The sequence below is a fragment of the Aptenodytes patagonicus genome, chromosome 2 (genome assembly GCF_965638725.1).
Source record: "Aptenodytes patagonicus chromosome 2, bAptPat1.pri.cur, whole genome shotgun sequence".
In the NCBI taxonomy this organism is placed as follows: domain Eukaryota; kingdom Metazoa; phylum Chordata; class Aves; order Sphenisciformes; family Spheniscidae; genus Aptenodytes; species Aptenodytes patagonicus.
Genome location: NC_134950.1, coordinates 52,812,452 through 52,837,260, shown reverse-complemented (window position 1 = coordinate 52,837,260; position 24,809 = coordinate 52,812,452). Strand labels below are relative to the sequence as shown.

The window sequence follows — 24,809 nt, the reverse complement described above, 5'->3', positions numbered from 1 at the left end:
TTGTGCAGCAGCAATTGCTGCTAAAACCAAGCCTGTACCGGGGCTTCTTCCCTGACTGCCGGGACAGTCAGAAAACTTAAAATGCTAAGATTTCCTTACTTCATTTCACTGAAGGTGGAGGAGGGGTCTGACTCAGCCATAGAAAACTGGTTTAAAACAGGACTAAACTCATCTGTGCTGCTCACAGGGGTGGTCAGGGCTCCCTTTTAAACTGCTGGTTTGTGCCCAGTGCTGCTGGCTCCGTCATCTTTCGACTCTCTTCAGTCACTCCTCACAAGAGTGATGAGATGGACATCACTGAGAAACGAGTGACATTTATTTGGTAAAAAGGGCATGGGGCAAAGAGAAGTGTCCCCTGTGGCAGTGTGAACGACAGGCAGTCTCTGTAGATCTACGTCTGCATTATTTTATCAAAGAACTGTACTTGTAGCATTGCAAGCTACACCACAGCAAATGTGGGACTGGTGTTAGGTGGGTGTTAAACCCTTGAAGGAAGGAAGACCTGAAAGCACAAACTGAGGAGGAGCTGTTGGGAAGTTTCAACTTCTGTTTTGCTATAGAAGCTTGTATGGAGTAAGCTTGCTTTTGGTTGGGATCAAATAGTTTTAGTAAGATAAGCAGAACGGAACAAAATTTATTAATATCCAAAGGTATGGCTTAGTGAACGGCGGTTTGTGAGCTTTACTAAATAACAGCTCTGAGGACTTTCTCATGCGCTCTAACCAGCGGTGGTGTTTTGTGTTCTGTTTTCTTTGCAGACGTCGGCTGATCTCCCAGCGATCTTCTCTGGAGACTCTGGAGGACATCGAGGAAAATGCCCCGCTGCGGAGGTCATTTTATTTACTCTCTCTCTGGTTACTTGTCTGTAAGGCACGTGCACGGACAGACTTGCTGTCTCTCCCCATGTTGAAAAGTAGCTGGGTGTTCACATTAAGACGTTCTTCATAGTGGGTAAAGGTATTGAAACCTCATGCGCCCTGCAAGGTGGTAGGTGACATGGATGACATGTTCCCTGGCTTTAGGTTATTAAATAAAAAGTCAGTATTTAAATAAAATGTCAGGAAATAAAAAGATTTGATTAATAGAAAAGTTTAGTTGTCACTAACATGAATGACTAGCCACTAATGTACGTAGTGCCTTTAAAAAGTAAGTACAGCTGGTTTAATAAAGTAAGCTTTTGAAGGATAGTATTTTAGTATTCTTATTTTTAATGGATTTTTATTGTTTGTTCTCTCAGCACACACAATCTTATTTCAGTAACCGGCGTTATGTCTTTGTGTGTTGGCTTGTAGGTTTGTGACTGCTACCTCACCAATAAATCTGCCCCCATCCTTGTTATATCAGCAGCTTCGGTGCGGTTTTATTTCTGCATCCAGGAGGCCACAGCTTCTCTGGGGACCGCAGTAATTAGTCACTAGGCAGTCCTCTGGGGTGATGGAAAATGGAGCAACTGCTTCACAGTTCAGAAACAGGCTGATCAGTAATCTGACCAGTGCGTGGTATGGTTCCAGGTCAGCTGTTCGGCAAGGCGGCAGCTTAATTTTGAATGTCTCTTTATCTTAGGACCTGTAATTCAGCTGGTTTATATCAGTGTTTAGCCTATAGCCTTGTTTATCCACATGCAGATTGGCTGTCTCTCCCCACCTCGAAGCAGACTTAATAGCAGAGGCTGTACCAACTGGCCTATTACCAAGGCTTGATTATTTTTACAAAGCTTACCGTTGAATGCTTACCAGCATGTTATGAAAGCATTCTCATAAATGATTCAAACACGTATGATTGGCAAAAGGTATAAACAAAGTATGGTTTGCGAGGCAGTATTTTTACTTGCTAATTTGCAGAATTGGTGGTAGAACCTCTCTCTTGGTGGTATTTTCCCGTGAAGAAGCTAACAAGGCTAATTGCAACCAGAGGGTGAGGGAATCTCAAGGATTTTACTAACAGGAGGAAGGCAGAAATGGCAAAGTGATGGGGTCCCCCCCTCGGGGTGTGCCCATGCAGCATGATGGCGTTTGGGTACAGCAACGGGGACTGGCAGTCCCTGGTGCCTTGGGACTGGTGGTCTGTGGTTTCGGTCCAACAAAAGGACCTCTCGGGCTTGGGAAGCTGCTGAAGTCTGCCAATGCATAGGAGAGGATGGGAAAAATAGGTTAGCGAGGCTCAACGCAGAGGGACTGTGCTGGTCCCGTGCGCCAGCGGAGGATGCTGGTCCCTTAGCTCCCACGGCGGATGCAGGGGCTGCGGTCCAGCAGTCCTGGCCGTGCAGCGAGCGCAGGAGTTATCTCCGGTGCCTGCGCGTCATGCCGTGCCTTGCAACAAAACAGCACTGAGATGAAACAGAGAAAGCTTTCACATGGCGCTGTGGTTTCAGCTGATTAAAAAGAGCAAGGCTGGAAGGGGGGGGATACTGCTGTTTGCCTCATCTCTCCTCCCTCTGGCAATTTCTTTCTCTAACTGCAATTTTAAAAGTACATTCAGATGTAAAATGGATTTAAGGATTAATGTTTTGAAGAATGATTTTTTTTTTTTCCTGAGGTAATTTATTTTATTTTCAGTTGTTTTGTATGCTGTCAGGAATGTGAAAAGTGATAGTTAGAGTTAAAAGCAAATGAGAGATTTTAAATCTTTCTAAAATTAAAACACGAAAGAACTTTCCTCAATAGCTCCTTTATCAATAGCTGAGGAGGGTACAAAAGTGTGGGTGTTGGTGTGAGTGGGAAAATCACATATTTACCAGGTTTTGGTTTAGATTTTTTTTTTTTTTCTCCTCTGAAAGCTTGGGCTAAGCTGTCACAGCAGATTACAGGAAGTTTTATTTTGCTGAGATTTTTTTATGATGTGTTTTTTTGCGTGAAGGGAGGGGTGGTGGTGCCTTTTCTTATTATTATTTTAAATATTTTTTTTTATTTGAGCTGTCACATTTCCAGACTTATTGTCTTTATTGTTCTTGCTGATTCCTAACACAGGGTGACTTGAATCATTTGTCTCGTCTTTCCTTCCTGCCTTTGTGTAGACTTCTTGGCCGTACAGCAGGGAACTGAGTACTTTTATTTTTTTCTTTTTTTCCCCCTCCCAACTGATTTATTTTTCAGATGTCGGACACTCTCAGGATCACCCAGACCAAAGAACTTTAAGAAGGTTCATTTTATCAAGAACATGCGGCAACACGATACCAGAAACGGCAGGTACTGTGCATGCAAAGGCTGCTTCTGCAAAGGCTATCCATGGGGCGCGAGGGAAAGGGCAGGGTCAGCATCCCCATGCAAGACCACAGTGTGCCATTGCCGCATAACCAAATATATAGTAATGGGCTTTAAAATAGTCTGTGAAGGTGCAGGCTGCAGTGCACGCTCCTTCCTCGGGTGAAGTACGAGTCAATGGAAGTGCTAGCTCATGGATTTTTAAGACCTGTGTGTCCATAATACAAATAACTTGCGTAAAATGAAAATCAGTCCAAGTAAACTAGGCATAATCTGGTTGCATTTCTTCGAGGGTAGTGCCAGGTGCTAAGTGTGAGAGGGGCGCATGGCCGAACCTGCCGGGAACAAGTTTAGTAATGGCTGAATGGCATTTCAACAGCTATTAGTGGGTGTAAGGGTAGGCGTCAAGCTAGCTGGGCTGTCAGGGCAGCCTGTGGTGGGAGGCTTACCGGACAAGTGACTCAAGAAAACAGCTTCAGGGAAAGGTTTTAAGATTATCCTGAGTCTTACAAGATAAATTATAAACATGACAGATCCCAGTCGCACCGTTGTGTCTTCCTGGATGCAAAGTGCTGGTTGGTAAACGTGCAGCTGGGGATGGTTGTGGCAAGGCGAGGAGTGGGATCCTTGTTTTCAGGGCAGACGCAGGCAGAAGGGCTCCCGGGGGATGTGTGAGGAGTGCAGCTGTGGCCACGGCACACCCCGAGCTGGGGCATGCACTGCCCGGATTGCAGCCATAGGCACCGGTGGGACCTATACAGCACCGGTCGGCAGGGACTTCCCTTACTGCAAAGGCAGTGCCTGTCATGGTGTTCCCATCAGCAAAATAGGTTCTTTATTGCAGTATCATCCAGCTCAGAAGTAAAACTAGCTCCTCCCTGCTTATAAAGAAGACATCTGCCCTCTCTGGTTTTTTTCCCAAGGCAATTTCCCCACGTGCCTCATGATTTTATTCTTGTCCTTCCAAACTTGAATAGGCTTTAAATAGACTACCTGAACAGGTTGCATATAGACTAAACCATCCCACTGAGAGTTGACCCTTGCACATACCTGTTCTCATACAACTGCCATGGGCGAGAACCACGTACGTTTCTGTGGACCTATTTGTGCACATAGCCTGTAGTTTCCATCAAACGTGGAACCAGGTCAATAGAAACTCTGGCGTTATATTGAACCACAGGTTTTATGAATTGAATTCTGGTAGGTGTTACTTGGCTCGAGCAAAATTTTCCTCACGTTTATTCTCACATGTACAATTAAATGAAGTGAAAGGTAGTAATCAGCATAAATATTGCAGAAGGTGCCTCTGAGAGATGATGGCTTTTCAGAAACAGCTTTTGTAGCAAACAGACGCATGCAGAACTGTTGACTTAACTATTGTCTGACTAGCAGCTGATTGATTATTGTCTTTACAACAAATACGTGTGGAATCAAATGCTGAAGAGCAGCCCTCTAATTTTAGTCTGTTTTGTACATAAATATATGTACACTCTGGGAATTTCTTGTAGCAAAAAATACTTACTCATAAAGTATTAATGCAAATTCCACAGAGAACAAGTAATTTCTGAGACGCATATATAAAATACATCCATAAACTTGATAGAAATATTACCTGCGAAAAAATGAATAAATATTTGATTCGTAAACTCTTTTCTCCATCTGTTGCAAAAAAGTATTTGTAGGATATATCCTAGCATTTTATCGTAGTTTATGTATCAGTCATTACGTCTGATAATATAACTGAATATTTTTCTTGCTAAGAAAACAGTGAGTAAGATTCTGTTATTCAGCTGGCTTCTTATCTTTATCAGCAGACAGAGTTTTCCAGAATATTTCCATAATCATATTAAAGAACCCTTTATCTAGAACACAGATACAGTAAGAATAAGATACACAGTTTTGAAAATGCTTTTTGTCCTTTGGACAAAGAGCCACAGCGATATTACCTAAAAATAAAATGCAAAGTCAACACTTTGTGTCACCCCTAAGGCCAGATAAGTCTAGCAGTAAGTAATCTGAGTGCATACCCTGTTTTTCTGAGGGGTCTGGATGCTGTTGCAGTCCCTGAAGTTAGTAGGCATTCTGGATGAAAAGGACCTGTGGAAATTCAGGTGGATCTGCTTTATGCGTTCATCGTAAAATCAACAGAGTTTCTGAGTACCTTAAGACCTTTAAAGCTGGTGTCCTCCTCGATTCGCTGTGACACGGATGAGCACAGGTATTGCAATGGATAGAAAACCCTCCTGGGGCTCCTTCCCGTGCCCGGGACCTCGTCTTAGGTGGCTTGTGCGTGGTCATGTAGGATGCAGGTGCTGAGCCGCGCTGGAGTCGGGGTCTCTGAGCTCTCTCCAAAAACCCTGACCCTTCTGTCGCAGCACGTCAGCCTTTCACTTAACTTGAGGAACCCAGCTTTGAAAACATCTATACAGAATATATTTTTGAGTGGTGAATTTGATAGCTGGGCTTTAAAATAGCTAGCACTTTCAGTAATTGTTTCAGTGGCTTATGACTGTGAGTGTCACAGCAAAGAAAACTGCAGTGTGGATGATAGCTCAGGGCTTCTTTCTCTGGTAACTGGCCTTATTTGCGGCTCTCGACCTGTAAAGTGACGTGTCCTTGTCCTGCAGCACTGAGAGCTCTTCCCCTCTCAGCCCTGGGGATGGCACGCGCTGAGTGCCGATGCCCTGGATCCAGCAGCAAGGCAGGACCAGCTGTGGTTAAAATAAGAGTTCAGCTATTTAGCACAGAGAAAGGCCACCTATACACAGACCACGGCTTATCAGCTAGTCCTTGTAAAGCTTCCTGTTGATGGTTCTGGGCACTGGTTAAACCGGTTTCTTGTAGGACGTGGCTTATTAAAGGAGCTGGAAAATTAGGTTTCTTAGACTGTATTATCAAAGCAGTCTTGTAAAATAGCACAAAATAAATTTTCCCATTAAAGGACAAAAGACAAGTCAACCCTAACATACAAATTAGCATAGGTAGCCACCAGCGTGTGGTTTCACCCGCTTTACTCAGCAGGTTTATTGGTGGTATCTTCCATAAACTGTAAAGCAGAAGATTTCCTATCTAGCAGAAACAGGCCACCAAAACAGCAACCTGAGCCAGCTGAACAAACAATTCATGGTGAGAATGGGACAAGAACATTTCTAGAGTCATCCTATATAGCAGATATAAAAACAGTAAAACAATGCTCTTCTCCCACCCCCATGCCATTGCTTTCTCAATTTTTTTGTTAGTATACAGATCTAAACCAAGGCCAAACACCACCCATAGGCTATGAAAGGTCTCTTTTGCTGCCCTTTTAATTGTGGAAATGCACACACATGCATTCTAAGAGGTTGACTGTTCGCAGCGTCCTCACAGTTCATAATTACCCTCAGCCACCTTCCAATAGCCCCAACTTGAACTTGGGAGACTCCAGAATGGTGGCTGCTACCCAGGCAGCATTCATGGTTTGTGTGTGCACCTTAGCATGCAGGGCAGCAAAGCCTTGGTAGTCAAACATCATCAATCAGGTATGAGAACAGAGGCTACAGTATTCCGCATGTATATGGTACATACGATGTATATCACGTTGCCTGATCGCAGCCTTTTGGTGCAACACGATCAAACCTAGACAGACACTAAAGAAAACAGACATTCTTCTTCTCCAAGTCAAGCGAATTACCGATTCTGTTGAGAGCCTTGCGCTCAGTAAGTTTTTGTAGTTTCATAGCGTACACCTCATTAAAGAAATTGGAAGATTAGCTTTTACAGTCTCAGACAGTTGCATTGTCAGAGCTCTCTTGCAAAATAATGGTTGCTCTGAACCATAGTAATTAGTATAACTTCTTGGTGAAATGTGAGAATTAGAGAGTGAAAACCTTTTCATGAAGTAATTTTAAACATGTCTAGGTGGCACAGTGGCAATCAGGGCACGTAAACCCACTCTGACTCAAGCTGCTTCTGATGTCAGAGATAGCTCATTCAGAGCTGCGCAGAGTCGTAGACGCCCTTTGTTGAAGAGTTGAAATCCAGGAAAATGCTTTTCTCCCATAACAATAATTCGATTTTCTTGAACAGCAACAGGCTTCCACCACACCTTCTTCTGCAAAGCATACTTTGTGACAAGTTTCTGGACTTTCTGCTCCAGCAAACCATTGCAGGCCCTCAGAATTTTTTTGTTTTCCATGCATATCATCAGACCTCTAAATAAAATGCCATTTTATCCCTCCGTGATGAGCTTCTGACCACTGCCTTCCCTGCTTCTCTTCCAGTCCAGCTCCTAAGGCTGTTTTGCACCAGCCCCCTCCAGCAGCTCTGCAGATGAGGTTTTGTGGCATCCTGGCAGTGGAGGCTGTGGGTTCCTCTCCTGCTCTGCCTGGGAGATCTTTATGTAAAATAGAGGGTCCCCCGGTTTATGGAAAGAGAGGTGATACTTGGGTCCCAAGGGAGGGAAATCTGAAAAAACTAGAGGCTGGGCTGGTGCTTTGTATTTCCTTTCTGGTCTGATTCCTTCTGATACACACAGCAAGTTTTCTGTGGTAACTTCCCACTGTTGTCTCTGCTTGTGGACATGGAAGCACCAGTGTGTTTTTCTTAAGTATTAAGAGTTGGGGTGTTTTTTAGGGAGGTGTAGGGCATTGGTGGAAAAGCTTTATTTCCAGAAGCAACCAGAGGGAGTGGGGGGAATATGCTTAGTGGATACAGTGGTTTTCCGAATTCAAAGATGCTTTCTGATGTCAGCCTCGAAATCCGTGCCAAGTTTCATACATCAGCAAACAAGGCTTCCAGTGAACAAGCAAGCTGTTGTAAGTAGCAACCATTCAGCAATAAGCAGTGGCAAGCACAAAATTAATCATATGCCAGGTTTTTTTGCTTGTGGATTGCCTTTCTGAAATGTGAAAAATTATTCCCCCCCTGCTGCACCATGAGACCATCTTACAGGATCTAAGATATTTACCATAGGTAAGGGGTGTTAGAGCATTCAGACAAACAATGAAATCCTACTTCATCTGCTGCAGGAGAAATTCCTAATGCTGTATGCATGTTTATTATTAGAAACCCTCCTTTGTTAAAGGGTAAATACCACTTTGCTTTTAAACATGCTTTTAAGGAAGAAAATAGGATTGCTATAACAGAATGATCCAGGAGAAGGAAAATTGATCATTCTGCATTTTTCCAAGCATTACATGCAGCAGCTGTCTTGGGGATCTAAACCTTTTCCAAGAACGATGACTAAGCTGGTCCCTTAAGGAAACAGTGTTTTAATAACAGCGTAACCGGTATAGGTGCATATGGTGGTTTTCGGACAGTAAAGAACAAAATAGCTTGCAAGGGTTTGTTGTCCAACTTTGACCAGTGTAGGACAAAGGATGAAAAATTCAGGTGAAATCCTCACATACAGATCTGTGGCACCCAACATCAGAAAAATCAATGTCGGAGAGCTGAGCAAGGAAGTGCAATAGCCCTGACAACCAACCTAGCAGTAGGTCCAAGCATTTGGACCACAACTGGAGATTTTTAGAAAGGTAAAAACATCAGTAAATTCTAACACTAATCAGATTAGAAGATGGCATGAATTGCTATCACCGTGTCTTAGAGGAATTTGAGGGGATGCAGCCTGTTGGCCAACTTTAGAGGGAAGAAGGGTCTTTTTAGTGTACGTTGTACGATTGTACAATTGTCGGTGTCCTGAAGGAAAAGAGGTGTCCTGAGGAAAGAGGGTATATTTATAAACAATCAGTTATTTATTGACATTTTATATCTTGCATCTTGATCAAGCTTCTCTTGGCTTCTTGCCAATCTGCATCTCCCAAAACTATAGTAATGTAGCTATTGGTAGTCCATGCAGTTTTATGGAAAGTGGGTCTTGACCTCAAGGTGGTTTTGATGTTGCTTAATGATGTGTCAGAGCTTGATGGCTAAAGATAATAGTGTGGCTGTAAAACAGATAGGTTGCTCTAAGGTATTTGATTTAATGCCACCCAGTGACTTTGCAGATGATGCAGAGATTTGGAGACTGGTTAAAAATCCAAGGCGTTTGCTGTAAGAGTGGCCTGGATTCTGAGATAAGCTCTGTGCAGGCAGATAATGGATGCTTTCACGTAGCCAAATCTTGAGCTACTTGCCTATAAGGAATGAAGGCAAGCCATGCTTACAGGAGGGATTCAGCCCTGACAAGTAGTGACTGAGATAGACGTGGCGCTGGAGGAGAAGGGGCGAGGAGCTGTGGGATCAGTCATGCCTGAGTGTCAGTGCAACATCATAACCAAGAGGGCTGATGTGATTACTGAGCGCAGAGGCTGGTGGGTCATCAGGGCTAGACACTGATCTTAAAGGTAAGACTGGAAGATGTGATGTTTTTATCTGCCATCTGTGCAACTGCTGAGGCCAGTGATGCTGCCCAGAGACCAAGAAGGGTGATGGGGAAAAACTGGAAAAGACTCAAGGAGGAACGTGGAAAACAGTGAAAGGACCTGAAAGCTTACGATAATAGCGAACTTAGCCCAATCCATGGATGAAGTCAATTTCAGGAACAGGAAGCTGAAAATCAAGGGAGTCCTTTGGTTTAGCAGAGAAAGGTCATGACCAGCAGCTGGAAATTCTTGTCTGATAAATGCAGACTCCAAGTCAGCCGCAGAGTTGTGGTGTGCATCACAGGTGGTTGTTGGTGTGTTATCACCTGGGTTGCTGCTGGATTTGTCAGTTTAGTTCCAGCCATAGTGGTGAGTTGTCAGAACAGCTCCTTGCCTCTCTGGGTGGGCTCCTTTCACTAGGACTCCTTTCGATAGAAAAACATCTATCCTGGATTCCAAGTGTTGTATTCAAGATAGTCTTCCTAGAAAGCCTGTAGAGGGGATGGGACTCCACTACTCATTTGCTGTGTAATGTATGGCACAGGCTTCAGCCTTCTGTAAAGACTCAGTAGCGCGATACCCTACCTGTGAGATAAAAAAGAGGAGGGAGAAATCATCCGTGATGGAAGGTTCATGATTATGAATTCCTCAACGGTAACATCTGTTGCTTTGCTTATTGTGGTGGGATTTTTAAATTTTAGTCTTTGATTTCTTTTATTTTCTTTTATATTTTAGAATAGTCCTTATCAGCAGCAGAAGATCCTTCTGTAGCATATTTTCAGTGCTGCCATATCGAGACTGTACCCAAGTCGGGTATGTATATTTATACATGTACTACATAGTCTTTCTGGGCCTGCATGTAGACCTGATAACAGACAACAGCATGATGGAGGCTAATGCTTTTACCTGTCTGCTCTGAGAAGAGATAAATGCACTTAGATATATTTGCCTTGGAACATTACCAGCGTAAAACTACAGCTCTCAGTCCCCAGTTTATTTATATGTGTTGTGGTATCTTTGATTATTAAACTGGAGAAAACTACCCCCCTGAAATGAATGTTCTTGAAAAATGCACTGTTTTTATTGTTTCTTCTGACTTAACTCATGTTTGACAAAACAAGTACTCTAGACAGCACAACTTTTATTTTATAAGCAGTCTTAGCTTTCTCATTCTCCACGCACACATGGTGCTACTGTATCTAGATTTCCAGAACTATAGAGAAATATTTTGATTTAAACATAATACCTTTTTATTGTACATTTATCCATTAGTCAGATCATTCAGTCAGTGAAAACAGATTATTTTGGCCATAATACCATACAGGTTCTTAGCTGGTGTAAGCAATGTCCGTGGAGCTGCCTTGCATCCCTTGGCGTGCTGAGACACTAGACCTCTGATAGAAAAGTTTATTCGGATTGAAGCAGTTCTCCAAAGACTGAGAAAGCTTTTTGCTCTTGCACTGAAACTGCAGAAATGGAAGAAACTGGATTTGGCTAGGAGATGTTGTCTGGCAGGCTCCGGGGCACAGCTTGCTGGGGTGCCTTCAGAGGTGCAGCGCAGGGCTGGGAAGGGCAGTGCTGGTCGGCCGCAGCTCCGTGCCCCTGGGGCAGAGGAGTGAAGCGTGGCCACCACAGCCGCTCGCCGGAGAGCTGAGAGTTGCCTGTAGTTGGGGTTGTCTCAGTGCCTTCAGGGCACAAAATTTGGGGAAAATATTTAGTTGATACACTGAGGTGAGTTTGAAAGACCCACAAATCATCTAGAGTCAAATTTATCCAGTGCATAAAGGATGAATTTGGCTCGTATTTTTCAGCCATCTATTTAATTCTGGAGAATGATTTGCCACAAGCTGCTTGTGCATCAGTAATTCAAAACAAAGAGAGATTATTTTTAATGCACAAAGGAAAGGAGGCACCTTTGTAGGAGAGTTGACTTGCTCTCCTGTCTCTTACAGTAATTTTTTTCCCTTAATTAAACTGGGATGACGTGTCAGGCAAATTCTTGACAGACTGGCAGCTTTGTTCATTCTTCTTGGGTACACTGTCATTCATTTATGGTCATTGCCCTGTGGAAATTGCCTCTTTATTGAAAATTGAATATATTTTGAAATGCTGATGACTGGTTATACCTTCTAAATTACAGCAGTAATGAGCCCAGCTGCAAACCTAAATATTATTTCAGCATGTAATGTCTTGTACCATGCTTGTGCAGCAAGAAGGGCATGGGATAAGAAGGTAGCAAGTGCCAGTGCAAAACAATCCAGTCCTGTTCCCTTTGCTAAAAAGCCAAGATTAAGAAAAATGCCCTCTGTCTTTCTTCCAGAGCATCAGAGGAAGAGAGAAACAATTCAGTGGCACCTCCTTCCAGGAACAGCTGGTGCAAAGAACAGATGAGGCAGTATAGCATAAACCGTAGCCGCTCTGTTCAGGCTGCACAGTGCTTGCTTACTTCACTGCACATTTTGGATGTGTGGTAGGAGGGAGGAGAGATACTGGTACCCTGTTGAAGTACTGTAGTGCCAGCATCCTTTAGCTTTGCTTCCTCTGAATCTCTGGTTTGCTGATGTCTGTCCCCGGGCAAGATGTCCTAACTGGTTTACGTTCTGCAAACATTACTGAATAGTTTAGGAAAAGAAACAAATCGTTGCAGGAACCTTGGGCACGTCAGCAATTAGACTGGAGTAAGCCCTGGCAGGAGCGGGGTGGACGTGCATGCAGGGGGGACTATTCCATGTGAGAGAAGCACATGGTGGAGCTGCTGCTGCTTCTCCACCTCTGCTCCAACACGTGGGCACTGCGGCCAGAGAGGAAATCTCCAGGCACAGCTGTGTTTTGGGGAGGCTGCCAGCCCCCGTTATGTTGTAGGCAGCACAGAAGAGCTCTACTGTATCGATGCTGGCAGCTAAACTGTGCTAACAGATCCACTTAAAAAAACGATCTGAAAGGCAGTTCCTGCAGACACAGTTAAACTCTGCGTACTTGGCCAGGGTGGATGGGGCAGCATCGCCCCTTACCAACGAGGTGCAAGCAGTGTACTCTAGGTTGTGGCCCTTGCTTGCCCACCTTCCATACTGAGGTCAAGCAGGAACCCTCCCCAAGCCCCTAAACTGTGTTTTTAAGTGGTTGTACAAATACCAGTGGAAGTCTGGAGAGTGTGGGGAGGAGAGCCATGGAACTACATGAGAGGATGAAATTTGAGCTGTCCCCTGGAATATCTTTCCTAAATCCCCCTCCCCAGCAGCCAGGCAGCTGCCGGCTCACTGGAGTGCGGCTGGCAGCAGGCTTTTGAAGGGAAACGTACTCCAGAGCGGCACAGAGGCTGCCAGTGATGAATGGTAGGTTTTGCTGCCTGTGGTTCGGAAGGCCGATCTGGTGGTACTTGCTGGGGCTGAGGCTGAGAAGGAAGGACACGGTGTGCCAGGGGAAGTACTTTGTCTCGTTTTCTTTGTTATGCTGAAGAGAAGTGAAAAGTACAAAGCAAAGAGTGACATGGTGGGGAGAAAAAAGTCATGAGCAGAAGTAATCACTAGAATTTTCTGCCCTCAAAATTTTGTCTGTACCTTGTATCTGATGGAAACCTAATGCTAGAGCATTAGGCAGGTACTTTTGTGGATCTGGGCCATAAGTTCTCCTCTCTGGGTCTGGCTATGTTAAGACTGCCCGCATCTTTGCTGGTGGCATGAAGGCACAGCTTCACCTGTTTCCATGGCCAAGAGTAGGGTAATGGGCAGGACCAGAGCTTGCTTTTCTCCCCCTATCTAGACCAGCAGAGCAGACATAGCCAGGTGAAAGCAACGTAAGGAAGGCTATACTGCAAGTCAGGAGCTGAAAGAGGCTGGGTATCCTGCCTGCTGGCTTCCCTTGGCCCTCAGCATCATGCAGTGTTACAGCCCAAAGTCATCAGACCCTACACAGGGTTTAGTGGAGGTTAAGGGCAGTGATGAGAGGGTTGCCCTGTACTGAAGAGCACTGTAACAGTGTTATTGCCTCTGCTATTAAATTAACAGACATGCACACAAACTATCATTATCATTACAGGCTGATCTGCAGAGGCAGGTAGCACCTGCAGGATTCAGCAACACTGATAATGTTGTCTGAATGCTTGGCTTTGATTATGTTTTTATGAAATACAAAGTCATTGTGTTAGAGGCGAGGCAATTCAAGGGCTGCTGGTGGTACTGCAGGATCGGTTGTGCAGTTGCTACTCTTCAATGTATTGGAAATTTTCATGGCTAAAGGGTATTCATGATCTGAATTTTTCTGCTGAACAAAACCCTGCTCACCTGTGAAACATGCATGCGGTTACCACAGAGATTTTGCGGTAACGTTAACAAACAAAACACATGCACGAGGAGATGAGCAGTGACTACTGAACCTTTTTTAGCATTGTGGAGAGATACTTGTGCTTTATAAAAATTGTTTCTCTTCTCCTTTCTCATCATTCACTGATGTTATACTATGGATCATGTTGACACCACAGTATTCTTTAATAATACCTACAAATTTGAAGCATCATATGTAATGATTCTATGATTCTATAAATGTTATGCTAATACTATTCTTCAAGTTCCTCTTTCTTATTTAAATATAATACTCCAAAAGATGGAAGAGCTACTTTGTGAAGGGTATTGAAACTGGATTTCTGGCTCAGCATCCACTTTATTCTTCCTTGCAGGAGAAGAGAATTAATCCCCATCTAGTTATGCAGATGGGCAGAAAATGGGAGGTAATGACAGTTGTCAGAGGTGCACCTTGTGCAACCCCTGAGCTGCTGTGGCTCACACCTCCTTTGTCAAAGGTTGTCACGGTGGAAGCTCACAGCAAGTGGAGTTGAGCCTTGGTGCTGTTCCTCTTCCAGGACAGGGGGAGATGCCCGAGACGTTCACTAGCAAATAGCTGCCCCACCACACACACACACTCAGCTCATACTGACCTGCTCTGGGCCCTCAGAGGGGATTCATTTCATGGCAGACCAAAGAGTGGAGCTGCTTGCAGATGGATTAAACAAGACTTGAAGGAATTACTCATTTGGAGGTGGGCTCCAGATGGTTTGAGGTGAATTGGATTTCAGCCCTTTGAGACAGGAGCTGGGGATCAGACAAAGCAGATGTTAGCTTTTTAGCCATTAGGCAGGTCATGCTCCACGTGCTAGGGTCACTGTGCATGTCCCCAGAAAGGAACTGTTACGGCCAGGCTCTCCCTTGCAGCCAGCACAGGGAACATGCCTGCAGGTTTCTGCCCACCCCACTCCCTAGCATGGTCTGTGCAAGGGCACTCTGCGGACCCTCTGTTTGACCCCAGCCAGGATGGAGAAGGACCAGGTTCAGCTCTGCCTCCAGGTAGCTACCCTGGAAAAGGCGAATTTCTGGGCAGGGGAAGAAGGGAACCCATTCTCCATTGCTTGCCTGCTCTTGGAGCTTCTCTAGGCACCACTTCTCCTTCAACTTCCTATGAGATGGTATGACTCTGGCAGTTCCCACGGATGTTGTCAGAGTCGCTCCATGTGGCCTGCAGGTCATGGTGGGCTGCAGAAAGGCTCTGCATATGCTTGCAGCCAACTGAGAGCAATACAGTTCTCGTTTTTAAGGTGCCTAAGCATTTTCAAAAAAGGTGATGGCAATGTAAGTCTGTCACTGTTAGAGGTGTTATAAAGGAGGAAGAACGTACCGTATTGTCTTTCCCCCCAGGAAAAGAAGGTAGTGCAGTTAGTTAGATTTATAGTTCTGTTGTGTTGTGGGTTTTTTAGTTTGGCACACATCATTATGGTTCATAATTTAAAAACATGTTTTTGAAAAGGGACTTTCTAGGTTTGTTTTTGTTAATGGCAAAAACATTCACAGATTGAAATCATACCTATTCTGATGGTATTTTATTTTGTGATGTTGTAAGAACCTTTTAAGAGCTTCCAAGTTCCTGTGAAGTCCTGCCCAGAAGATGAATCTAGAGGACCCGGGGGAGGAGGAGAGCTGGCGGTGTCGCGCGGATGCGGCACTGCAACATGGCTAGTCTTACATTCGACTCTCAGCTGCTGGGCTCGCAGTGACTGACTGCCGTTGGGGCTGGGCGTGATGAGCTACGGGACAGAAAATCCAGAGCATCAGATAGTGCATGTCCTTATAAAACCGGCCAATTCACCTCATCTTCTATTCTTCACGGCATTGAATTCATCAAGTGGTTAGAAACTTAACCTGCAGCAGGCATAGCTGCTGAATATTGCTGTCTTGACAAGAGTATAGGTATTCATCTGACTAAACTTGCCTCCAGTTAAGGGAAATAATGCAATATGAGTAATCGAATGGATTCAAGCCCAGGAAACGGACCATTCTTCTGAAGTAAAGCAGCAAGTCGTTAGATAAAAAGAATTTGTGTCCTTCTCAGAAATGCTACAAACCAGCTTCATCCAGTTTCTAAAGATAAATCATTGCTGAATTTAACTTTGAATTTAACTAAGTGCTGGCCAGAACACATTAATGAGTTCAATGATGCTGAGAGCAAGAGGTTTTCAATACTATCACCCCAAATAACACGTAGCCACAATGATCAATGGGTTCATAGGCTAGCCATTCCCAATGGCCTTCGTTACCTAAACTCTGAAATCTGTGTTCATCTTCAGTGTTTAAACTGGGTAAGAAAGTTATATGCAAAATGAGGCAAAAAGAAGCATTTAGGTGAGGTTGTCTTGCACGCCGCACCCCTGCCGTCAGTTATTTGGCAGGTCAGGTAACAAGCATTGCAGTGAGCATGGAAAACGGGAATATTTACAGGAGAAATGAGAGCATCTAAATTGTCATAAGGGTAGTAGCAATAATTATGCACACAGCAAAACAGAATACTCTGTTACGTCCTTCAGATTTGTTACCCAGTTCCTTGCTATTCTTCCCCAGTGGATTTTTGTATGTGAGGCAATTTTGATTAAGTCATCAATCTTGAACGCCTTTCCTGAACATTTATCATTCCGTAGGCCTGGGAAAGAATAACTATCTGTTTTGAGCCGATAATAAGGAAACTGAAATATCCCTACTTTTCTTTACCATTGCCCATTTTCCTTCCTTCTCCCAAATTGAACAAAAAACCAAACCCAAGTGCATATTAGCTTTACAGAAAGGCACATAAATGTGGTTTTTTCCCCCCACACCAGGACATTTCAAAACTAATCATCTCATGTATGAATTTCATAGAGCCACCGTTGCACATTATTGTGAGTTGCCCTGTTCCCTTAGATTGAAATTAAGCAATGAATCCCCAAAAGGTAATAGGTTTAAATTTTGAACTTTTACTCCGTGTTGGACAGAACATCAGGACAAGAGCTGACGTGCTGACACCTGAATATGTTTGGAGAGAGAAAAAGGATACTGGCCCATTAGAGCCATCTTTCCAGGAGTTTTTCCACCTCCTCTCCCTGTAAATTGCCGCTGGAGTTGTTGTTCTAGCAACACTAATGGCAATTAGGATCTGAAAGCTCTCAGTCAATTAAAGCAGGCAGTCTCAGGCAGTGGGAGATCTGCTGCTGGACTGGCTGGCAGCGTGTCTTTTCCAAAGCTGTCATTGTCCTTGTCCCTCTAAACAGAGACGATAAGTAGAAATTATTTACGGTGACAGGTAAGAACAGTATCTTTTCTTGATGTCTCATGAACCGCCTTTGCTTTTAGAATAAATCTTAACAGTCAGGAATCACTAAGCATGAAATACATGCTTAAGGCTTACATCTCTAAATAACAATTATCAGATTCCTTTTCACAATAAGCAGAAGGCTTTTTCATGTATCCAGAAATCTATTTAATATTTCATGGAATCCTAAATTATTCACAGGTTAAAGTGTTCAACTGTTGCTGTCATTTAAAGAGCAAGTGCCCAGCAGGAGTCTTGCATGGGGCTTTGTAGATCACGTCAAAGCATAATGTTTGATTCATTAAAGAAATGTTGTACTTCCAAAGGTAAAAGCATCCAATTTATATTCTGTTAATCCTGGCCTGACTAATAAAAGGCACGGTGAGATTTCCTGGTTTGATTCTTATCTACCTGCTCAGTAAAACTTCTCACTGTCCCACAACAAATTTGGGATCCCAAGTCACCTGGTACTGTTCCAAGAAAATCTGTGAATTCTGTTAGGTGGAGAAACTTTCTCTTCTTTTTCTGCAGTCCTGTATAACTAAAACAATATGCTTAGTTTTCAGTGCAGCTCATAACATTGCTCAGCTTTCTGGAAATGGTATGCACGAGTAGACTATCTAGAGCTTGACATTGATGTAAATAGGGGTAACTCCCCAAGCTTTGTCAGAAACTGGGGTCTAGTTTTTTGCATCCTAAGGAAATGTCATCCCTGATCTTCTCATTTCCTCAAGCTTTCCCTGCTCAAATAAAGTGAAGGTAGTAAAATTAAGTTCCCGTGATTTATTTTTGCTTTTCGGTGTCTGCTTGAATCCCTTGAAAACTTCGTTAAAAAGCACTTTTGGAAAATAAAACAGGAAAATAAAAAATGAGGAAGAGGAGGAAGGAAGTTTTCTTCACTTAAAAGCCTCTTTGGCAAGGACCGTCTTTCCTACTCTGCATTTTGTAAGCACCTTTTACTACTGCATATTGGTTTCTGCAGTTCCTCAGTCCCATCGATAATTTAAATAACTTAAACACAGTGAAAGCTTGATTTTTTTTTTTTTTTAAAAAAAAGTGCTTATCCTCCATATGCTCCTGCCCCGTGGGGCCCGTTGACCGTGGTGCCACGCAAGGGCATGTGTCCTGAAGAACTTGGTGGCAGTGGTTGGCAGCAGTGGTGCGGTGGCTGTACCCAAACAACCGTCCTGACTGTTCCTCAGGCACGACTCACCCGTTTGGAGAGGGCAGAGCGGAGGCATCCCCCAGGTCTTTCCTAGTTGCTCTTGGGATTTTGGGGGTGTGGGGAGGAAGCAGCTCTGCTGGGGCTCCCCCAGCAGCAGGGTTGCAGCCCTTGGGCTTGCTCTCCCAGCAAGAGCTTTGCTGAGGCATTCGTGAACTTTTTGTCTGTAATAGGAGGGAGGGAAAAAAATCAAGGCTTGTCCTGCAAAAACTTGACTAGCTTGCTGTTGATCGTAGCAATAGGGAACTCAAAAAGGATACAGTGAAGTCGCCTAGGAATTTCTTACTAAGTGTTCACCGAGATCTTTAACCAGTGAGAGAAGGATGTGTATAAGCTAGGATGAGCCTTTCCATTTATACGCTGATAAGAAACTGCACATTGTTTAGTACTGATTTTCCTCAAGAGAGGGAGTTTAATTCTCTGTTTTATGGACAAGTTTCTCTCCAAACAGTAGTATTTTATTATTCTGTTCTACAACACAAGCAATCACACTACGTAGAAATATAGAGCATATGTAGAGGAGGGGAAGACCCTAAGTAGCCCTTGGAAAACACCTAGGATGAGGGAGAATGACTGCAGTGTTGTTCACAGGGTCCTGAAGGTAGAGTCTTCTTTAGAAACAACAGAAAGATGGGGAAATGGAGGCATTAATGTCCATCGATCTTCAGATAATGTCCAGGAATCATTCCCATGTGCGCTCACACGTGCCAACTGACCCTGCTCTCACAGCACTGATTTCTTTTCAGTCCCCAGAGCTGCTCTTTGTTTTTAAAGCTGCTGTGCTGACTCTTCAAAGGGTGCTGGATTTTCATTTGATGAGTTACAGAGTTATCTATTCTTGTCTGTTAATTGCATGGAGAAATTTCTCTGTGACTTGTTTTCAAAGTCGTAACGGCATTATTTCTTACTCTATGTCTGTAAGGTTTTGAGTGGAAGGAAACTAAATGGTTCTGATATTATTTCAGGTAATTCAGATACTTGTTTTCATTTTTGGGTTTGGGGGCTTCCTCAGGTTGTGTGTTTGTTTCATAGATGAGACCTGCTGAAATGATTACTATTTGGCATTTGTCTCTATGAGAAATAGTTCCTTTAAGCAAGTTCTGCGCAAGAGCGGAGAGGCTAATCCCATGCCTCTGACAGAGGGTTATTTTTACATAATTATTTGTCCAGCCTCTCAGTAACATGATATCAGGAAATAAGAACGATAATGTGACACTGTGCTAAGTGAACCCCAATCAGGAAACTAAGAGGACTTTGTTGGGATTAGAAACTTGATACAGTCTTTTCCTTTGTCGCAGAAGTATGTTTTCCAGCAGATAGACGTGTTGGATTTTTCCAGCAGTAAGGTACATGATTTATTGGGGACTCACTGATTGCCATGTTTCAGAGAAATAAAATGAGTGATAGGTTGGAAAGGGAAGACAAAGAAACAGGGTTTGCAGAGACACAGTAGGAGATAGCCCAGCCCTGCAATCGGGTGAAAAGCCTGCAGGGCTTCTCCCTGCCTCAGTGTCAGCATCTCTCCCACACAGATTTTTAAGCACACACTTGGACCTCAGCGGAAATCAGCCAGGAAAATATTGCGAGATAAATACTCTGGAGTTGTATTCAGCTGTCCTTTGCGGAGCACAAATTCGCTCATAGTCTTTCTCACCTTCACTCCCATTTTGATCGTGGGGCAAAGGCATGGGATACAGCCTGGTTGTCTCGGGCATCTCATTTACGTCCAAGATGCTGAGTGGGTCAGTCCTGCTAAAGTAGATCCCCAAGTTTCCATCCCAAGGCGATGGAGAGCTGGGTTTCTCCTGCTGGCCTCCAGCAGGAGGGTCACTGGGCTTTGGGCACTCCCCTGTGCTCGGAGGAGCAGGAATCCCTCCCAGAGGCTTTCACAGGCAATTGCCTCTGTCCAGCGGCACAGGGGGACATGGGTATGTCCTCTGGGAGCATCCAGCTCTGGATACGTGGCAGTCAAGTGTTCAAGCTAGACTGTTGGATCTCACCTGAAGTGTATATGACTTCCAGTTCCTTCCCAGTGCCAGGTTCTGTCAGAGGCACCCAATGATGGGAACCTTGCTCTGCACCATAGGTGGGGTATGAGGTGCAACCTGGAACACAGTAGGGGTTTTCTCTATAATGTATTTTAGACAACAAAAGTGCTGCCCACAGGAAAAGTTGTCTGGTCTGTGCTTTGCATTGGTATGTTTGGATTAATGCTGCTACCTTATTTCAGCATTGGGTGGTGGAAGGTGAACAAGGCGTGTGTATTAAGAGCTGTTTCTGCTCTGGTTTCTGTTTCCCAGGGATATGAAGCTGGATGGTGGACGCCAGTGCCATTCTACTGGAGTGTGTCTGAAAGAGATAATTGGTCTTGAAGGTGTGGAGCTTGGAGCGGATGGGAAGGTGGGGATGCTTCAGTTCCTACTCCCTTAGATTTTATGCAATAAGGGAAAAAATGTCTTAACTAATAACAAGCACAAATATAAACATTAATTACAACATGCAGTGTAACACAGTAGTTAAAGCACAGTATGTGCAAACTGTAAATAAGCTTAGCAGAAATTCAGGAGGACTGCCCAAGCTGGCAATGCAAACAACTGTGTCTCCTTGAAGAAATTGGCCTCTAGCAACATCTGAGTCTGTAAGGCATTACTGAATCGTGCAGCCTTCCCCTGGCTCTAGCAGGAGGTATCGCTGCAGAGTATATTGTCAGGGGCTTGAAAATAATTTCTGGTGAGAGTTGTAAGCTGTAATTCTGTTTGCTCTCAACTTTATTTAATAAAATAAATTTTGCCTAACAGTATATTTTTCCAACAAGCAGGAAGACAGTAGTACAAGTCTGATGAGTATTGCAATATTCCAAGAGTGCATTCACTTGAATAGAGTAAGCAATTATGAATCCTTAGGGAAAGTGATCCGTTTTAAAGAAATACATAGAGGAGAGACAATTTTAATCATAAATGAAATAATTTTTTGCTGAAAGCCTGATTTACCTTTTACAGTTCAGTTTACCCAGTCTGCTGTGATATATGGTTTTAAAGGCCGTAGGTCAATGCTGCTACACATGGTGTGCTCACCTAACCAGGTGTCAGGCCAGACCACAGGCTGTAAATTCCTGAGGACAATCTGTCTGCTTATAAATAAATGAAAGCTCACATGTTTTATTTGATACCTATTCTGACCTCCTCATAAACCAGTCTAGAGTCTGAGACTCATTTTTTTCTTCAATATAAAATGTTATTTTTGGAAAATAAACCTACGAGAAGCAAGGCGTAGCCTATTCCTGGCCAAGGGTACAAGCAGAGAATCAGTACGCTCTAAAAATAATTTTGTCACAAGTTACTCATTCACACTTAGTCCATGTTGGGAGGGAGTAAATGATCTCCCACAACCATTGCAATAAACTGGAGCTCTCTTATGACACCAATAAGACTCTGCCAGACAAAATCCTAAAGGAGAAAAATACCAGAGAAAGTGCTTAAGTTTAGCAACGTTCAAGTGATTTGCCTCTGGCAGCTCTGTGCTGAGGGGCCCGTATAGATGATGCTGTTTCAGTAAAGAAGCAGCTGAAACCTGCTACAGAGAAGGCCCACTGAAAAAAACCCAACCAAATTGACATATTTTTAAATCTGACCCTTGAGTAGGATTTTGTAAATCCAGTGTATTAGAGCTTGTGTGTGTGTGTTTGTGGTTTTGTTTTGTTGAAGAATTAATGCCTTTGCAAAAGCTTTTTTTGCATGGATAAACTGACTGCACTGAAGCAAATGTAGGTGACTGGTGTTTATTCATCTGTGCCTAACTATTAAATCCAGAAAATCCTTCGCTAATTTGGCTTCCCTTGCTTCCGATTGGGATGCACCAAAGGCATCCTGCTGCAGCCGAGCTGGGCTGATAGTAACTAACTGTCCATTCTGACTTTCTTTTTAGACGGTTTCTTATACACAGTTCCTGTTTCCCACCAACGCTCTGGGAACTCGGAGAAATACAATAGACTCCACCTCATCCTTCTCCCAATTTCGCAATGCAAGCCATCGTAGCCTTTCTTTGGCAAGAGCTAACAGCACCCAGGGGAGCATTGATGCAGGTAACTTCTCAAGAAGCTTGTTTTAATATCCTTGTGTAGCTTGGTGATAGGCAGGTATTGTGAAGGACGGACATATGTCATGTTTTAGCCCCCTTTTTTGCTTAAATTAAGCAAAATATAGTCTCATGTTGTGGGTGAAACGGAGCTCGTTCCCTGTTTGTTTAGCAAAGCTGGCTTATGGATGGTGGAAAGTTAAGTAAACAAGACTGCTGGTCATATTGACAGCCCCTGATGGCACTCGGCGTGCCTCCTCCTGTCACCAGCATTGTTTGTTCCTCCTGCATCAGGCTCATCGTTACCTTCCTTTGCTATGGAAAGTTTACAGGGGCAACACAGTAGTCATAAGCTGAAGGTGTAAATCGTACTTGTGACCTTTATTGGGCTGGAAGGGGCTGTGTTTACAAAACCCGGCACAAAACACAAGCCAAAGCACTATGTGCTTAAGATATTTTGGCATGTTGAATGAAACAAACGAAAACATCTGCGTAAACAGATGAAAACTTGTTGCCGGGAATAAAAGTCATTGTGGAGCTTTATATAATTTTGCAGTTCTCTAAGCCCTAAATTCACATTTACCAGGTAATTCATAAGTTGTAGGTCCTCCATATCTTTGCAAGTTGTATTAGTAGAGTTTTCAAGATTTAGAGAAATCTTTTGACTCTTTCAAAAATCTTGCATGAAGATCATTTGTACATTATTTGTGAACTCGTTTGCCACTTCCATTAAGTCCAGAGATTTCTTGATGTAATGAATTCCTTTCTTATATTTACCATTGTTTTATAGGTAGCGACCTGGGAGACTTTGTTGAATATGACCCAAATCTTTTAGATGATCCCCAATGGCCATGTGGCAAACATAAGCGGGTTTTAATATTTCCTTCGTATATGGTAAGTGATATGCAAAATTAGGTGTAGCACAGATAAATTTTGGTAGCAATATTTTGAAGGTTGACGTTACATTTGGCCATATTTTAAGAAGACTATTATTATTTTTAATCTACTAATAACAGCTGTTTGAAATGCTTTGTTCTAAATGATAGTTACTTACGCGGACATGTAAAAACAAACTCGTGGAGGTATTACAAAAGTAAATGCTTTTATTACCACTGTATTTCATAAATGCTTTAGATGAAAGGCTTGTTCAAACAATGCGTTCATTCTCTTGCATTCAGAGGAAAATTTATACTTCCTCTAATTGGCATCTATTACAAAATAGGAGGATGCCCATTAGGGTTTTTCTGAAGTCATGAAGCTGCATTGTGTTTTGATGCTTATCATTCACTCCTTGGAACAGCGCTTCGGTGTCTAGTAGAGCATTTGTTTCCCAGGTATTTATTTCACCATGGGATAGTCCTTCCTTTAATTGCAGCAATTACGAGCAGAGCCTGTATATTTTTCACTATATCCAAACCTGTAACAATACAGACACATAACTGTTCCTTGATCTGTGCTCTAACTCAATGTTTTCTGTGGTGAGGGACTTACGTAGCCTTTTTTGGGTGGAACCAAGTCTGTAGACTTTGGTGTGCTATTTTGGCAGGACTGTTGCAAGATGCAGTGACGTCATATGCATGTGAGCACGTATCTGTCTGAATTATACATCTAAAGTAGTAGTAGGCAGCAGGGAAAAGCTTCTTCCCCCCCCCGCCCCCCAAGTGGTGACCCATTACTCTTACCTATATACAAATAGGATAGGATTTGAAACACTGAGGTCTAAAATGTCGTCCATGTCCTCACTTAACGTGGAACAGAGATATGATTTAAGAAACTACTAATGGATGTAAAGATACAGTCTTTTTAGGTTCTTTTCTGCCCCCCGCCCTGGTCTCTATTTAATAATAGGGCTCCTGGGTGCTCCTTCTTCAAAATAAATGGATTTTACGTGTTGCATATAGACTGAAGCTTATCTTCTTGCTGGCAGGAGTGTTCTGCCTGTTGCACAGAAAGGCTTAATCAAGCTCTGAGGCTGTGTTTGTGCTAAATTTTCAAGTGGGAAGTCGAGTATGTCCTCTGCTTACTTTCAGCCAGTTTTACTTTCAGGGTTAGCAAGTTATTTTTTGGCTGCCAACCCACAAAGTGTCAACCTTTTATGGCAGCTACAGCTGGGCGGGAAAATATTTATTAGGTTTTGATATGGTTATTGTCATGGACAGGGAACTGTCTTCCCTCAAACAGAAAGATGTTGTTAACTGGCATCCAAAGTGAACATAGCTTTAGCAGCCATGGTTCTGTTTCCAACTTTCCTCAGGCTGCAAACATGCGCCAGGCAATCTGAGTCCTCTGGGATCACCTGAGGTCTTTGATCCCTTTTCAACCTGGTGCTGAAATGGACATGGTTGGGCAAGTCAAAATAGGACAGCC

General features: G+C 43.4%; 1 protein-coding gene across 1 annotated transcript in view; it reads left to right on the top strand.

Annotated features, from left to right (window-relative positions):
- The window catches only part of CABLES1 (Cdk5 and Abl enzyme substrate 1), a 76,402-nt gene that overhangs the window by 37,018 nt on the left and 14,575 nt on the right, over window positions 1-24,809 (top strand). Inside the window, exons 2-7 of the mRNA XM_076329845.1 lie at window positions 759-830; window positions 3,093-3,185; window positions 10,277-10,354; window positions 20,669-20,768; window positions 22,293-22,449; window positions 23,233-23,336. Coding sequence (XP_076185960.1) covers window positions 759-830; window positions 3,093-3,185; window positions 10,277-10,354; window positions 20,669-20,768; window positions 22,293-22,449; window positions 23,233-23,336 — 604 coding nt within the window. The remainder of the gene's footprint in view (window positions 1-758; window positions 831-3,092; window positions 3,186-10,276; window positions 10,355-20,668; window positions 20,769-22,292; window positions 22,450-23,232; window positions 23,337-24,809) is intronic.